This window comes from Pterocles gutturalis, unplaced genomic scaffold, assembly GCF_000699245.1.
Source record: "Pterocles gutturalis isolate BGI_N339 unplaced genomic scaffold, ASM69924v1 scaffold5040, whole genome shotgun sequence".
Classification (NCBI taxonomy): domain Eukaryota; kingdom Metazoa; phylum Chordata; class Aves; order Pterocliformes; family Pteroclidae; genus Pterocles; species Pterocles gutturalis.
Genome location: NW_010145753.1, coordinates 70,459 through 88,260, shown reverse-complemented (window position 1 = coordinate 88,260; position 17,802 = coordinate 70,459). Strand labels below are relative to the sequence as shown.

Sequence of the window (17,802 nt, the reverse complement as noted above, 5' to 3'; positions counted from 1 at the left end):
CAGAAGTTTTGCAGCTGGTTCATTTCCCCTACAGCATCCTCTCAAAAACAGTCATTTGATCATCTCAGCTCTTTTTCTGCGATTAGAAAGGTATTTTCCCCGGTCTAATAAAGTTCTGTATATTGAACAAATGCCCACTAACCCACAATTGTGCAAAAATTTATCCTGTGCAGAAAATTATTTGCCCCTTGTCTTTCCTGTAAAGATAACCTTTTTAGGAAAAAAAAAAAAAAGGAACAAAAAAGCAAGAGAAGCAACATGAACTATAAGACTCAAGGAAAAAATTCATTTCCCTACCACTTCATCTTCAGTCCAACACTTCTCAATCAGTTTTGGCACAGGTTTCTTCACCAAGCGCTGCAGGGCTTTTCCAGCATCATAGTTACTTTCATGTAGCTAAAAAATAAAGAAGACAAATAGATCATTCAGTGGCATTAGCAGTGATCTGATATTGGAGAGAAACCACTAAAGGGGACTACATCAGATGTTCCATGTCTAATTATTTTTACTGTTGATATATGAAGTGAAATTTAAACCACCTGAAGGATAATTGAGGTTTTATTGGTAGAAGAAACAGGATTAAAACAAGTATGTTTCCCCCTTCCTTCCTAAACTTCTCTCAGATAAAAGTTTGAGCACATAAAGCACTGAAGACTTTTTGGTTAACTTTAAAAAATTTTTTTTTACATTAGAAATTCCAAGGAAGATTTGCAAAAGCTTCAACAAAATATTTTTCAAATGGAGTTGCATCTTATGCAGCGTATTTTCTTCAGATTAGTAAAACCAACTGGAAAAACTATTGTACAGGAGGGACTGGAAGCCATGGGATGTCAAGTTTATCCATCCAGAAAATTCTCTTCATTTTTATTGCACTGCAATCACCATGTTGTTCGAAAACAAGTATGGAAAAGAAACAAAAGCTCTACGTATAGCTACAGGAGTACAAAAGCAAGTTGGGATGGCTAAGCGGACGTTAAGTGTACCTTATTTTCTACCATAAATTCAGTACCTATAGGATCAAAAGCCGTCTGCAGTAGAGAGAGCAGACATTTAAATCAGGGTGAGGCAGAAAAACAACTACACTGGGAAAAAAAAATGTTCAACAATGAACCCATGAGAACCGTCACCTCTTAACTCTTGATAGCAAATACTTAGCCCACGGTGGATTTATAGCCTGTGCTATCTTCAAAGTACAGCGGGATTTTAAGAGCTGAAGGACTAGTCAGGAGCCTGCTCTATGTCTTCTGAAAATGATCTAAAAGAAAGGGAAATATTGCTGCGACGACAAAACCTGAATTATCTTCCTACCCCCAAAAGCGAGAACAATTTGCACGCAAACTCCCCTACACAGACAAGAGCTCGTTTTTCTAACAAAGGTGCTCAGCAAACCAAACTTTCACAGCTATCGATTAGCAGAACAGAATTTTACAGACCCTCAGCAGGGTCGACCAAAATAGGATTCCGTCCATTCATGATCTCCTGCTTTTCCTTCTGACCCAGAATTCCCCCCAGCCACGTGCGTCCCGCTCTCGAGAAGCTTTTCCAGAGGGCTGGTTTTCACTGAACACCTCACATAGACGGTCTGAGGTCCAAAAGCGCAGAGGACCAGTTAGCTACCAAGGCAGAAGTGCCCAGCCCTGGGGAAAATCAGGCCACTCCAAATTTTCCCCCGCTGACAGGGACGAACACATCATCTGCTGGGTTAAAGAATGATGAAGGTGCTCTTCCAACTCCACCACATGATTATTAAATCCACAATTTATTGATACTTGAGGACTTTTAGAGAGTGTAAAGTACTTCTAAAACTAAAAAGGTCACTGCTGGGCAAAGATGATTATCTGCGATGTGTTTTTAGAACAAACAGTAATGTTCCCTTAACTGGTGGCCTGAACATTATTTTTTTTCTTACTAACAACTAAAATAACAATAGCATACAGAGTGTTACTGCAGGAAAATAAGCACTTAGCTAACATAATGGGAACAAAAAAGAAAACCAAGCCAGAGTGGGTTTCTATTCATTTTCAGCTTTTTTATACGGCACCTACAGGGAAGTCACAGACCCTCTGTGCAATGATTATAACCACATGTACCTTTGCAGAGTAACAATACAAAACAATGCTTCAGCTTCCAAAAAATCATTTCCTCCCCACCCCGTTCTGCAGCTATCTGATCTCCGCGAGCTGCCGCTCGGAGATGCATCCCCACCCGAGCCACCAGCAGCCCCTCGCCGCTGCACGTGCGGGAGACGCAGCACCTGGGACCACGGAGCAGAGCCCGCTGCTTTCAGACCTGTCTCCCCAGGTGAAATTTCCTAACGTGCAACAGAACGACGGCTCCGGTGACTCCATCGGCGTCAGCTCCCATGGCCGTGCCTCCGTGCGAGTGAAACAATCTCCGTCCATCTCGCACAAGCCACAAGTCAGATAAGAGCAGAAAGCGAGACCTGCAGTGCTCGCTGCCAAGGCTCAAACATCGCTGCCTTGAAACTTTAACTGTTTTTTTTTAGACTCCTGTGGTATGCAGTACCTACTTAAAGGCATGAAAATAAGATGTTGCCTTTTCTGCTGGGTACACATTAATTTTCCTCCTTGTTTCCACTCCAGCACTAGGAACAGATCCATCTTAAAGGAAAAAGGACGGATTGTTTTGCCAGCTCACCTTGCAAATCCTTTTTTCTGTGCATGCCACAGCCTAAAAGATTTTTCACTTAGGAAATTTGACAGTGCTGAAGAGAATAGTGCTTCTGTTTCTTTTCCCTCTTCGCTCCCTCTGAAAACACGCAGTAATGCCAAAGCCTCTTTGTAACTTGGAGGGCATCTTTATTTTGCCTCAAGGACAACACGTGGATTTTCCTGGCAGCCCTACCGCCCAAACAGTTCAATCTGCAAAAAAATCAGACAAGCCCAGAAAGGACTGGCCAACAGGCAACTGCTCTGGTTACTGAAAAATAGATGAGTTTACAGGCCATCAGAACCGTCCCCAATCACCAACAGAAAATAGGAACATTAACTTCTGACCAAGTAATCACACGAATAACAATCACAAAACCCATAAGCACAGATCTGAAAAGAATAAGAGTCACATAACATCAAATATAGATGTGAAAACAAAAGAACTGATACAGGTTTAGAGTCTCCTGAAAAACATCACGTTCAGCAAGTGGGAAAAAAAAACCTTTTAGAAGTGCCAGGAGTCGGATAATGCAGCAAAAAGGAAAAATATTATTTTTATAAGTGCCAGAGTTTGTTTCAATCTGGCTTATGAATTCTCTGCTTATTACTTTGGGTCATTTAATATATATAAGCACTTTATTGGCAAGCAGCTCAAACATATAAATAATAGCTAATGATGACTGCCTATGGTTTCATTGACTTCTGGTTGAACTTTTCAAGGTATTGCTATAAACACTGGATTATGATCCTGTCATGTAGAGAATCACCATTTTTAGCATTAACTCTGCCATCTGAATTTTGAACCGCTGTGACATTATGTATGTATACAACTGCAACAAAAGGAATCAACACAAATGTACTTTAAAACAGAAAATACTTCTGCACCACTGGACAGGATTTAAGATTAAAGAAAAATTCTGAATGTGCACGTGTCCAAAAACCTCATTTATAATACAACAGTCATTAAACAACACTAGATCACAGGCAAGCTTTATTACCATAAAGTCTGCACATTACCACAAGGTTTCAAGTTTCTACTCCGGCTTCTCAGCAGAGCTGCCATTTTCTGTCTGCGTGATGTTGCAAATAAATTCTCCTTTTGGCATGGCTCAGCTGTCAGGCACCTCTGTTCTGTAATGAACCCATGAATTACATCTTGCAGCTCTGACATCTCTGGTCTTGCTCATCAAAATATTGTTCTTCAATTGTAATTTATAACTTAATTTAAATGTCCCTTTTACTGTGACCTTTTTAGATCAGAATGGCATTGCATCTGGCAGCTCCTGCTTCAGCAAGGCATCCTTTTGCAATTACAGTCATTACCATCTCCCTTGAAAAGCCCATCTGAGTCGGGCTGCGCTCATGCTGCAGTATTAAATGACTGCAGTCCATTAAAGAACACTGGTAGATTCCAGTCTTCTTCTCTAAGGGAAAATTGCTACTGTACAGTGATAAAGTAGTACTGAACTACTTGGAAATCTACCCAGCAAAGCCAATAAACGCCGAAGGGATTGTTCAGCCAGAACACATGTCAGTGGGATGCAGTCGTGGCAGCATTTATAGGATAGCACGGGAATGCCGGAGTCCTCCAGGTTCGAGTGCTGGCTCTTCCACGGAACGATCACTGGTCACAGACAAATCACATCCCTTCTCAGAGCACAGAGATGGAAAGCTGAGCTGCCAGGCATGAGGTAAATGCTACCAATATCGCACGAGGAGTTTAAGACTCAAGTGATACAGATGAGCCAAAAGGAATTTGTCACTGCTGCCAACCAAGGTGCTTCAGTGGAACCGTAAAAGCCGACAGCATCTGCCCGGGACTGCACACGCAGTATTTACATAACATCCCCAGTTAAGCACCCGTTACTGTAATCTGTCCAGGCTCAAGAACATTGCGATTGTTAATGAGGGATTTGCTCCTTTCCCAGCAGGAGACAGTGGTCACGATACCCAGCAGCTCTGTACAACTGGAGCGTGTTTAAGGTGGCAGAGATTAAAGAGGAGAGAGAAGGAAAAAGACAACAAGGAAAAAAGCAGAACGAGAATTACTGCCATGTGGCTTGAGCAGCTAGGTCTTTTGGTGTAATTACTCTAATCCAAGCACCTAATTTAATACAAAAATGTAATTCAGGCCACTTCCTTCAGGAGCAGAGCTGACAAATGTCAGCTTGATGCAGATACTCTCTATAGCTACGGACATCTTGCCCTTCCATCAAACAGAATATGTTCCATAGCAAAGATATCTCATTAGGTGAAACAGTAAAACCTATTTGCAAATGTGCAGCATTCTTCAAAGTGCTCATCCTCCAAAATGACAAGATTTTATTTTGATCAACCATGTCTGATACCCAACAAGATACTAGCCCCAAATGCCCTCTAATTCCAGCATTTCCTTCTCCCCTCCTCTTTGAAATTCTACGTCCCCCCCACCTGCTGCACCACCCTAAAAAATCTGGATCAGAGGGAAAAAAAATACACAGCCCTCAGACAAGAGAACTACTTTGCTAAGATCCTTGAGGTGCCCAAGGACAACGGAACCTCAAACCACTCAAGAACCTAAACTATCCAACAAAAAGACTCTGCCCAACAGTCCTGTTCTGCCAACGGGCTGTCCCAGCTAACTGGGAAGTTTTGATTTATAACTAATTGACACAGCTTGGCCTGCAACAGAATTTGAAACTAACATGAAAAGGTGACAGAAATCAGTAAGCTACTTCAAGAGAAAATCAGTATAGTTCTGGTTTTTTGAAATATTTGATTTGTGGTATCTGACAGCTTAAAAATATAGAGAGCAGTCGCCACTGCTTTGGCCAAAAAAAAAAAAAAAATTAGAAACTTCCATCTCTTCCCCCTGTTCTAATCTATTTTAAGCTTCTAAATAATTGGTAATTGCTACAAAGTGATCTAAGATGCTAATGACGGAGATTAAAAAGCCAGGTGCTGGTGTTACATCCACTTTTCACACCCTGGCACTGCCAGGGCTCTGCCAAACGCCCAAAATCCAGTTGCAAAGTAGGCAACAGCAGAGGGAGCTGACTGTGCTGCCGGGACTGTGGGGCAACACACCTGGCGGGGCTGGTGCTCCACAGCATCCAGGGCCAGAACTGGCAAATACCTGCAAAACTTAAAAAAAAAAAAACCAACATATTCCAAACAATTTTTTAAAGTCACCATGGCAGTCATTTTTGGCCCTTTTTTCTCTGCCCGTTTCAACAGTTTCTCTAGAAAGATTTCCTGACTCATCTTACAAGTAAAGTGATGAAGTTTTCCCCCTAAGAGCAAGGATAAGGATGAATGAAAATTCAAAATGGGAAAATTGTCTTATGTACTAGAAGCGGCTTCATTTTCCAACGTGCCCAGGCAGAGAGGGATGGCCCCTGAAGTGCTGTGCTACCTCGCTTGAACCGTGAGAGTAGCTGTTAATTAAGATTCATCCAAAAGGAAAACTAGCAATAATAAGAAATGCTAACATATATTTAAATAATTTTTTTTTTATGCTTTCAACCTTGTCTGTAGTTAATGAACAAGAAAATCTGGTCTAAGGGCAAGTTAAAACAGGGAGTAATTTGTCTGGATGACATCTTACTTAGAACTGAATTTCCTTAAACCGATATTACGCTGTCATGTTTGTCACTCATAATGACATGTTCCCATGTAACAGTGTGTTATGAGAAGTCAGCACAACGCTATTAGTAAAGAGAGATTTATACAATATTAGCATATGACTTATCTTTCTTCCATGTAGTTGTACACAAGCTTAAGTGGCAGTATTTTCTTATTACACGAGGATAGAGTTGCTGGCTGATTGATTTCCCCAGCAAAAGCAACACGCATAGCAAAACGACAGAGAACTCCCAGATCCACCCTTACAGGCGGAGTTTGGACACTGGCATTTCCAGTTTCTTTTCCAGGGTCTGTTGTTTTATATAACTGCTGCTCACATTGACTCTTGAATCAGAACAATGGGTAAGGCAGAACACAGAGGGAATTATTATTCTGGAACTTCTTAAAAACGGAGAACAAACAAGTAACTTAACTCCTTCTTGACCTGGATTCTCTGAGAAAAGAACTGTAGAAACTGTAGAAACGGCAGGCGTAGGTCAGGAGCAGCAAAGGATAAGAGAGGTCATGAGTTTCTGGGTTTGTATTAGTACAGAGCACAAAAAGGCTCTTACAGCCGATCTGATACTAAATCAGAGCTCTGGAGGGCGAAGGCAAAGAAATGGGAGGAGGGGAGGGGAAGAAACTCCACCAAGATGTACCCCACCTCGTACTGCACGGCACTCGCGACACTGTTTGCGCTCAATATTCAGCACGTTACCGTCCGTCCACGGATTGTCAGAACCAGGGCATCAGCTTTCTGCCATGGAGCAGGATGAACTTTCTAAAAATATCACCGTGAAAGACTTTCAGGAACTCATGTCCTCCCCCGTAGCTCTCCATATGCCAGCCAACACTCATCAGGAGAGCAACAAACTCCAAATGAAAACTTGATTTCCTCCCTAAGGATTACAATGACAGATGTGGCATCAAACCCCAACAGCCAAACAAAGGAACAGGAGTTGGAATTTACCTGGAATATTAAGTGAATAATCATTTCAATCAGCTGATATATACATTGCGTTGTGCCTTCCATGATCTTCATCTCTATCTGGGATAATTAACAATAAATCATTCTGGGGGCTACGGCATCTGTTATTACATAAATAAAACACTGGCGAGAGAGCTTGTCGAGACTGATTTAGATGAAGTGCTGCTCTGAAGTTTATTGGATTTCCATAATAAGAAATCATACCACATCAATTTTTTTTACATTAATCTTCTGAGTTGCATATGATAATTTCTAAACAAAAACACAGCTTAGAGCAAGGAAAGATTCTTATTTATTAAGGTAATTATTTATCAGCTAAATCTGATATGTTTTAAATAGATGGTGAACAGAAAGATTAAATGGGCCCTATTCTGTCAGGACAACTAAGTACCTATCTGAACTGGTTTAAGTTAGTCAAAAAAGTAGGCTTTCAAAAATAAGTCAAAGTTTCTTAGAATATCCCGCCTAACAGAACTATCAGTCATAAGAAAACACTTTTCTAGAAAAATTCAAAGTGAATAAGGAAAGTATTTTCACTGGTCTCTAAAGATTCCGATGAACAGCATTAGTACACAAGAGCAGATTTTTGAAGCATGAATAAATCAAACATCACAGAAGCCTAAGGACCTTTCACGAGCCATTAAGGTCAAAGCCTGCAGATTGTTTTCTTGGAAGTACACCAGTCCGTGTTCAGGCAGAGTATTTACCAGGAACTACGCTGTGTCAATACAAGGCTGAAAACCAGAGAACAGAGGGCTTGCACCACAGTACCTACAAAAAAAAACAACTTCTGCAAAGCTGAAGCTAATGAGATGATTACAGGAACACCACAGGGTAAGTCTTACTGCTATACACTTAGATGTCACATTGGGGGAACAGGAATTCATTACAACAGCCGTCAAAAATATTACACACAGAGAAAGAAGAGTCTTAAGAGGATCTATTGAGAGTTTGCATAGTGCTGTTATTTCAGAAGCGTGAAGCTCTCTCCAATTCAGAAAATGACCCAGCAGTGATTTTCTAAAACAGATGTGCACTAGAAATACAAAGAGAAAAGAATCAGAAGAACAGAAACAAAATATTTTGGGACTAATCTAATCTCTGAAGCAAGAAGTCTACAAGTGCAACTACAGGCTCCTTAGAGTCCCAAGAGATTACACGGGGTAATTAAAGTAGATAGTGAAGCAGCGAAGTTAAATAAATTTTCTGCATTAGTCTTTTATTATAGATGACAAGGAGAAAGAAATTCCAGTTCCAAAAGCTCTTTGATGATTACTGGCCTTAACAGAGATTTGAGTCTCTACGAAGGATGTTAGGGAACAACTTAGAAACTCTCAAGTGGTAAGCCACCAGAATCAGATGGCATCCGCCCCAAGAGAAAGGAAGGAAATAAAACGCAAAACAGGTAAGAAACTGGAGTGGATGTACAATACAGACTTAACTGCAATTCACAGTATAAAACTCTTTAACACACTGGCTTAGGAAAGGAACCAAAGGTTTCTACATTTATCTCAGCTCTGAAGTGCCCTGTGAAGCACTGAGAAATCACACTTGACTTTGCAGATGAAAACGTGACAACACGAAGGATGTGTTTAATTTGGGTACAGAATCTGATCTTGGATTTCAGCTGCTTACACGTGCGAGTGTATAGACTCTATTTAAACAATTTTGCAGAATAAGAATGAAAGTTCTGTTGCTGTTTATTTAATAAGTATTACAGGGGCACATCTCAGATCTTAATCCCATTTTACTCCTGTTTCTTGCAGGAAACGAGAAAAACTGATGCACTCTATGAAACACATGGAATAAAACAGAAGCAGAAATAAAACAAAAAACCAATGCAAGTGGTTTTGGTAAGCTAATGTTGCATAAGTAACATTTCTCACGTTAAGAACACAGGCATTTTAACTGTAGTGCAGATACCAAGTCACACATCCCTCATCATGGACTTACCAGTTACAAACCAGTCCCACAACTTCTACAGACTGAGCTTTTTTTTAATCTTCTGAAGTATTTAAAAGCTTCATGAAATGAGATGCTTTACTGACAGTAAAGAATCACTTAAACATATTTATTGTGATTAATTTGATAAAGGTCAGTTCCACTCACTTTAATAAAACCACCAAATAACAACATGCTTAAGATACTTCCTCTAAACAAACAGATAACCTGTTCTCTGCTGCAGTGATTATCACTCAGCTTCTGATGTGTATCACAACCACCTACAAGCTTTAAAGAATTTTATAAATACACGGTTAAAAACTACGCAACCGTAAATAATTAAAGCATAGCACGCAGAGGCAGACATGATGATGTGGTCATTAGGTGGTATTTAACATCATTTCACACCAATTTGCAGGAGTACAACTTACCAAGTTCTTTTTTGGTGGTATCACTAGTAGTTTTATTTTTACTGAATGAAAACAAATTACTTGAGCCTCAAGCATTGTAAACACAGTAAGGTATGAGTTGCTGTAGACCGTTGCAGTGCTGGACACTGAGGCAGAATATGCTTAAAGTTACTTTTAGGAAAGGAGATATTTAAAAATTAAATCTGAAGCCACACACTGCATCCTCCCTTGGCAGTTTCAAAGAAAACATGCTCAACTGAAGTTGCTCCCAGCTTCCAGTACTTCCAGCTGCCCATGGGGTCTGCACATTTCTGTTGCGATTGCCCCTAAAACATTTCACATATTCAGCTAGAAACTCATTCAGCAAAGGTACACCCTGTCCTTTCACAGCTTTCATAACTGCAGGTGATGAGAATGTAGCCAGTGATCACCAAAGCGACAGGACAGAACTCAACTCTTCATAGCTCCAAGATGTGCTTTATGGATAAAAGGTGACATAAAAAGAGGAAGAATGAAAATTGTTTGTTGGGAGAGTCAGCAGATCTGTCTGTGTGTTTCTTCAGAGTAACATATGACCACTTACACATAATTCCTTTTATTATATTTCAGGAAGGACACAATGAAAACACACAAAAGGTCAGCTTACGGTCCCTACCACCACAATTCTCCAAAAGCTGCAGATGGGACTCTGGGGAACCAAACAACTATAGATTTCACTATGTCACCAAAAATTATGCAATGACAGGTTTCTTCAGCTTGACCTTAAAAAAAACCCATTTCCTGTATCATGTTTTACTGATGTTAGTGCCCCTCACCCTGCCCAACACAGTTAATTGCTGAGGCTGCACTGAAACTGTGTGAGCATCTCAACGTACACTTCATTTACACACAGGATCTATTTTACCTCCTAAAATACTTCATGCACTACATGCTTTAAGTAGTCCAGAAATGAATGGAAGGCCTGTTCTTCCACACTGCAGTTCCACATACTTACTGTATTGAGCGCGTTGAGTGTAGTGTCGTCGCGGGAGGCTGCAACACAACCATCTTCTGTGGACCCTCCATCACACATGCCTGCGAACGCTGCCATGCTCCTTCACGGTTTGAGGGGAAAAAAGTTCAAATTCTTCAGCTATCGCTTGATGCACACATCATGCAATATACAAATAGCATATTTACACCTTAAATCACAACTTGTTGTTGTAATGTTAGCTTCATTATGTTAGAAAACTGACTTAAACTGCAGATCCCCCACATCTCTGAATTCTTGCAAACTACAAGTAATTTACTCATACTCTGAATTATTATGAGGCCCATCAGTGCATCTGATTAATCTACCGGGCATACTAGAGATCTCTATGAAACTGAAATGCAAACTGGAGTCCACTCAAAAAACATTTATTTAGTCTCTGAAGGAGCCCTACGCTACCACAGCTGTTCTGCTCAGGGCATGTTCCAGTGCACACATCCAACGCTCTGTCTATCATGCTAGCACATCTATCGGCTTTGTACTTCAAATCCAAAAGCCACAGCCAAAGGAAAGATTTGGAGTTGGCCCAACATCGAATCAGAACATCCTTGCTTCAAACGAAACATTTCAGCGTATCAGGTTGACATCCATGCCACACCAAGGCAGAACAGAACGGAGCAGGCATGGCCAACTGCAGTCCGCATCTCTACAGCACTCTAAAGACATCCTGGCTGAAATTACCTTGCTGCCCTTAGGTACATGAGTAAGTCACAGTCGTTGACTCCTGGCATCCACACAAGTTCTTCATGCTGTGTCACTGTGTCACCATCTGGGGAAGGAAACGGCTGCAGATCGGGAAGCTTAGCCTAGAAAAAGAATGAAGAGTTCATACAGATGTCACAGTGGTTCACAATGTCAGGGGGATGCACAAGTGTCATTAATAACAAAGTCTGTAAATTATCTGGAATATTACGACCTCATAGATTGAAGGTATTCAGACAACAGGTGGTGAAGGTATTTGATCCAAGCTTCAGAAGTCTGAGGCAACTGGGTCATCAAGCCCCAATCTATTCACTTCATCCAGCATTTCTCCTTTTCGAAGGGCAGTTCATTTTCCGAGAATTACGCGGGGTTAGCACCGCCTCAGTCCACCACCAGTGAAGCCCTCCTGGACACAGACCCAGTGCAAGCACGTCTGCAGAAACAGCCCAGCTGGAAAGTAAACCATTTTGTACGGCACGTGCAGTTCTTCATTACATGGGAGTCAAACACTGCTGGACGATTTACCCTCAAAGAGACAGCTTTCATTTGTCAGGAAGATGCTGTTACACCTCCTGCTTCCCAGGCTAACACATACTCACAGAGGATACTAATATGAAAGATGGGAAGAATGTGGCTACCATATGTGTATGATTTTAAATCAGTAAAAACCCCACGTTTGACACTAAGTTTAAAACTAAGTCCTCAGTAAATCATTAAAACTCTAAAGAGAAACGAAGAAATTTCCCGAAAGTGAGATAGCTCAGTGAAATGAATTCTGTCACTAAATAAGTATTACACTGTACCCAGAGACCCAATTAGCATCTTTAGTCATCTGCTGCCACGGGATGAGATAGCTGAGAGCCTCTTCAGAAACAGCTTTTAAGCCCTGTAATTACCTCCTATACTTACAACGTTAAACATATTTGAGAGGCAACATTTATACATAACCAGTAATTACAAGTCATAGGTTCAGATGTCTTTCATGTTCTGCTCTTTAATCTGTACTTTATTTTACTCCTTCCATGGGAAAATGGATATGTCATTGAACTTCTCTTCTGGAAAGGGATAAGCAAGCATTATGCCGAGATGAGATTTCTATGAGAGCTAGGCATTCGAGCAACCAGGGTGCTTTCACAAATTAATGTTCCTCCTTATGTACCCCAGGAGCACGCATAATTACAAGAGTTACTCCTAAGAGCAACTTCCTCTTGAGCACCTCTAGCCATTAATTTGTTAGCCAAAAGTTTTCATAGGTGAACATTTAGGAGAGACTCACTCTCTTCCTCTTATGCATGCGAATTTTGAGAACAACTGCAATTCTACCAAACCTCTCTCTTCACTTGTGTCCCTACTTGCTACTAGGATACAAGCAGTAGTTTGAGGCATCAGTGCACTAAGTATCAAAAACCCCAAAAGTCCTCTAGCATCTGTAACACAGTTTCAGGAAAATGAAAACAACAGACGCTCATCAGAAACCACCACTGGGATCGCAGGGTTGTTCCTGGGTTATGCCACATATCCCTTGTTCTCAGCAGGGTGGGTGGAGGGGTTTCTACTCCGAGGTAACTCAGTGTGTAGAAGAATTCAGCAGAATAAATCAGCCTTCAGAACAGAAAGCGGCAAATAAAATCTTCAATCTGACTTCCTACCGCGGCCTACAATCAACCATTCATATACGTCAGGATTATACCTTGTACTAACTAACAGATTGAGAATATATCCCTAGTGATGACGTTTGTCAGAAACACAGATGCTCAGCAAAGGAGTGAAAGAACAATGGAAGTTTAAAATATTAAGCAACCAAAAATTAACAGTATTCTAAATCAGTGGACCTTCTTCCTACTTTTTTTTTCCATCCATAAATGCAGGTAATTTTTCCATCCATAAAAAGGTAATTACAACTTACAGCACAGGTGACTAACACCTGCCAAAATATTGGATGACAATTTGAGATGAAAGTTGTTCTGAAGCTATCATTTACAGCACTCTTATTATGGCTGGTGAAAAGAAACCTACAGGTATAATTGCCACAGACTTTTTTCCTCTAAATGCAAAACATCCTTACGAATGATACACAGGTTCCATAAATGTTTACTTTCACTGGTTATTAAACGAGATTTGAAAGAGTCTGAACGAATATTCATCACGTGGATACAAAATTCCAGCAGCTGGACAGTACAAAGTCATTCCAGAGGTGAAGGAGAGCACTGGGTTCCCAGTGACGGATCTGCCCCCATGAACCAGAGTGAGCTGGATGTTAACGCTCTTTAGAGAACAGATCATTTTCAATGCTTATAAAGGATTTCCCTCAAAGTAGAACTAACATACCAGGAACAAACTGACATCTAGAGTCTTAACCTTACTCTGCTTCCCAGTGTTCGAACACACTCTGCATGCTTCCTCAACTTCTGTTTTACCAATCCAAACGACTTAAAGCATTGGCTTTAAGAACTTATAGTCCTTATTGCTCCTCACAGTTAAACAAACAATATTTAACTGAGGTCTCCCTATCTTTAAAATCAAAGCTTATCCTCTCTACAACATCAGAAAGTGACAAGAAAGCCTGCAGAAAAGCCTTCCTGGGAAATACAAATCAGATACTGTAATTACAACGTGATTTCTGCAGCTGATGGACAAAAGGGATATTTCAATAATAATATTGCCCAGAGCAGCTGTGGATGCACCATCCCTGGAGGGGTTCAAGGCCAGGCTGGATGAGGCTTTGGGCAACCTGGGCTAGTGGGAGGTGTCCCTGCCCATGGCAGGGGGGTTGGAACTTGATGATCTTTAAGGTCCTTTCCAACCCAAACCATTCTGTGATTCTATGATCCAGAATTACCGTGCCTCCTAGTTAAAAACTGCTTTGTATGCAAATTATACAGCTAAAAAGGGTGAGGAGCAGCTAACCTCCTGAACGGCAGGAGGAGAGTGTGTTGGTGATGTTGGGTGCAAGGCAACACAGCAAGAGTGTTCACAAAGAGGTCTGTCCCTCCCAGCTGCCCAAACTGCTCCAATCATCAACATTTAAGACGACTGTTGAATTACTAAACACACAATGGCCCCCCCAGCTTCTCTGCTGAAGTACAACAGTTAGCCAAACTCATTGAACATACAAAAATAAGACGAGAACACGTGCAGACTTCAGTGTGAACACAAGTCAGTGGGGAAATGCAAAGCCACAGACGTGACACCAGACAGACACTCGGAGATATAAAAGGGAGAGCAGGTTTGCAGGGAGCTCTGCTCCGTGACAGCTACATTGACAGACACGCTCAAAAGAGCTGGATCCTGTGTTAAAAGATGAATACATACATAAATATACATGGATATCTCAACACAGGTGCTGCGCAGGAAATAAACCTCTCTCAGATTTCAAGTTCCCCCATTCTTCTAATGTTGCAATGTTGGTCTTGGAAAACTCCTGTCTTTTCTTTTAATGACTTATAAAAGAACTCCATTTAGTTTAAATACATGGATTCAGAAAAATAACTGTTCTAGGCAATATACCGTCAACTTGACAATTTTAGTATGCAAATTAAAATTAAAATATCTACATTCAATATAACTAGTAAACACCAAATTAATTTTTTATAGTTTATTAAAAAACATTGCTTGATGAAAGCCAGCTGAGAATGCATTCACTTTGAACTCCAGAATGTGCCCAATAATAGCTGAGATTCTTCCTTCACTTCCAGTAGTTACTCTTTTTCCTTCAATCTTATTCTAGAATTAACCCAACAGCACCTCGGCTAGTAAAAATCATCAACATATCAACATCTGACATGGAAAAATCTCATTAACTGAGCTAAGGAATTCTAAAGAACTCAATGATGGATCTAAAAAACCTCATTGTATTTGAATGCAGACAGCCTCAAATGTGTCCTCTGAACAGATCAAGTGGCAAAAGCACACTCTCTGGAGAGGAACAAAATCCCTTACCTGATGGCTGGGCCCAACTCTGATCTCGCCTTGGGTACTGTTTAGCCTCCTAATAGATAAAGAAAAACAGAGGAATGAGAAAGAATCACAATTAATGCAATTCAGGGTCATATTCTGTATTTTTTGTCATTGCATTTCCCATGCAAATGGAAGAGAAGCAAAAATAATGCATTATTCACAACATAAGAAAGGATGTACTCAGTAATTCAATACCCTTAAGATCAACATTCTTCTTTTCCTAGAAATTGTGCATATTTAAATGGACATCTTTCATTTATATTCTGCACGTTATGCTAAAAGGATGTAGTTGTTAAGACAAACTTTTGAATTTAACACTTCAATCACTGCACGACATTTAGGTGAGTCTCCACACCTAGCAGGGAAGAGCGCACACAAACCTAACAGATCACCATCTGTAATCTGGAAACAGAAAACTCAAAGTCACCTTGCAATGTGCTGGTCACAGTATGTTGCACACGTGTATTAAGCTAAATTTCACCTTACTGACCATCCCGAAATGTTATTCACTGGTGCACAAGTGGCTGAGCTACAGCAGTGGCTCTGGATGGACCTCAGCCAAGACAACACGACAGGAGAACCCGTCAGACAGGAATAAACCCGGCTGTTGCAATGCTCAATCCTATGCTGTGATGTCTATCCAATGCTACCTTCCTGGTAAGCTGATCAACTCTAAAATCTGGGCCAAAAGTCCCCTGAAAAGAATGAGAACACATCAAAATGTTTTTCTCTAATACGTATTTTTGCAAGACATGATCTGACACTGTCCTCTTGTTTTCAGGTTATGCAAAGAAACAACTGAACTAGAAAATGAATTTTATATTTACGACAAAACTACAAATTAAATACTAGGATATCTTTTTTTCAGCTACAAGCAAGTTTTTCCCTGTAAGGAATGAAGGGGAAACTGACCACAGCGAATGCTGGTGCTCTTCCTTTATTCCCAGAATTCATTTCAAAGCCACGCACATCGCTACTAGTCAGCGCAAGTCAAACTTCGAACATGTCTCTGCAGTTTCTGCCAGCTACAATACCAGCCAAGGGCTGCACAAGGAGGTTCTGTACTTAAACAGAAAATTGAGCTATTCCTGTTCAGATAGGAAAAAACCCAGCAGCCCAGCTATCCCCCAGCTACCAATTTCTTCAGTTCTACCACACTGAATATGATAAAGAAAACATTTAAAAATCACTACTGACTCTAGGATGCTGGAGCATCCTATAAGTAACTGCAAAGATAAAAGCAAAGTTTTGGGGAGGACTTCTCCTCCTCTTCTCATGTGGAGTTATGCTGGGGAAACCCAACGGGGCTATCCAACCATGATTCCTTGGATGAAAATGAAATGTCATGAGAAATATTTCTGTGTGCCTCTTCATCACTCATTTACCATTTCCTGATGATATTCACACCCCAAAGTCCTGCCTCCCCCTGCCCCAAAGGTAAGGACGGGATGGAATTCGGCTGCTGTGCAGGAAGCTCTGGCAGATCACACTCCACCACACTTAAATTTTTTTAAAAGGGCACAAAGCTGGTGGCTCTGCGAGGGCACACAAGCTGTTAAATAATTTTTACTGTTTCCATGTTCCCCAGGAATGGGTTTGCAAATGGAAAGAAAATTCTTGCTATGGAAACTAAAAGGCACCGTAGATTTTTAAGCTAAATTATATTGGTGGAGAGCAATTACAATAATAATGGCACGGCACTCTGTTTATTCGATGGGAAAGAAAAAAAAAAGAGGACCCAACGCTGTATATGAAATCTGACACAAAAGAAACTGAAGTAACAAAGCAGTATCCATAGCAACAACAACTTAATATTTCAGTCCTCTTCAGCTGCAGTGGATTAAATATAATGACAAGATGTTCCCTTTGAAAAGTAACCTGCTGCCATGACAACGTTGTATTCTGCAAAGTAAACAGGGGCTGGTCAGAAAGGAGATGGAAGCCTGCGACTGAATATCAAAAAGGCAAGAAGCTTCTGTCGCGGCGCAGGGCAAACCGAGGCACGCTCTAATCCGAGAGAGGCTTGTTCCAAACAGCTCCGAGAGAGGAGAGAGGATGTTCAGTTCAATAAAGCTTTGTCCTTGCAATTCTAAAGCAACAGGGGAGGTTGGAGGTTCAAGGCCAACAGCAGCACCGCCGAGAGAAAAGAGTTCAGAGGTGAGGATGGGAAAGGAACAGGGACAGCTCAGGGTGGTGCGGAGATTTATCGGCTTTAGGAAGAAGGCAAGAGAGGAAGAAAGGCAGGCACCAACAGCTCCCGCACCATTTCCAATACAGAAACAAGCTTAACCCTGTTTACCATGCGCCTCCTCGTCTATACCGTACACCAGACTCACACAAGAGCTGGCACAACTGGGAGCCTTGTCCATGGAAACAACGCAGCCTTGCAATGCCAGCAAGTACAAACACGACAAGAAAAGAACTGCCACAGGACAGGGTTTGAGCTGCAAAGAGGTACACCAGGTCAGCTGGGAGGATAGCTGGGGTTCGGGACTTGCA

General features: G+C 41.1%; 1 protein-coding gene across 1 annotated transcript in view; it reads right to left on the bottom strand.

Moving 5' to 3' along the window:
- Positions 1-297: 297 nt before the first annotated feature.
- Positions 298-17,802, bottom strand: part of LOC104470525 (arginine-glutamic acid dipeptide repeats protein-like) — a gene marked incomplete at its 3' end in the record, with an annotated part of 70,471 nt that continues 52,966 nt past the window's right edge. The window contains exons 6-9 of the mRNA XM_010085480.1: positions 15,286-15,334; positions 11,326-11,450; positions 10,609-10,708; positions 298-396 (exon numbers count right to left, since the gene is read on the bottom strand). Of these exons, the coding sequence (XP_010083782.1) occupies positions 298-396; positions 10,609-10,708; positions 11,326-11,450; positions 15,286-15,334 (373 nt within the window). The remainder of the gene's footprint in view (positions 397-10,608; positions 10,709-11,325; positions 11,451-15,285; positions 15,335-17,802) is intronic.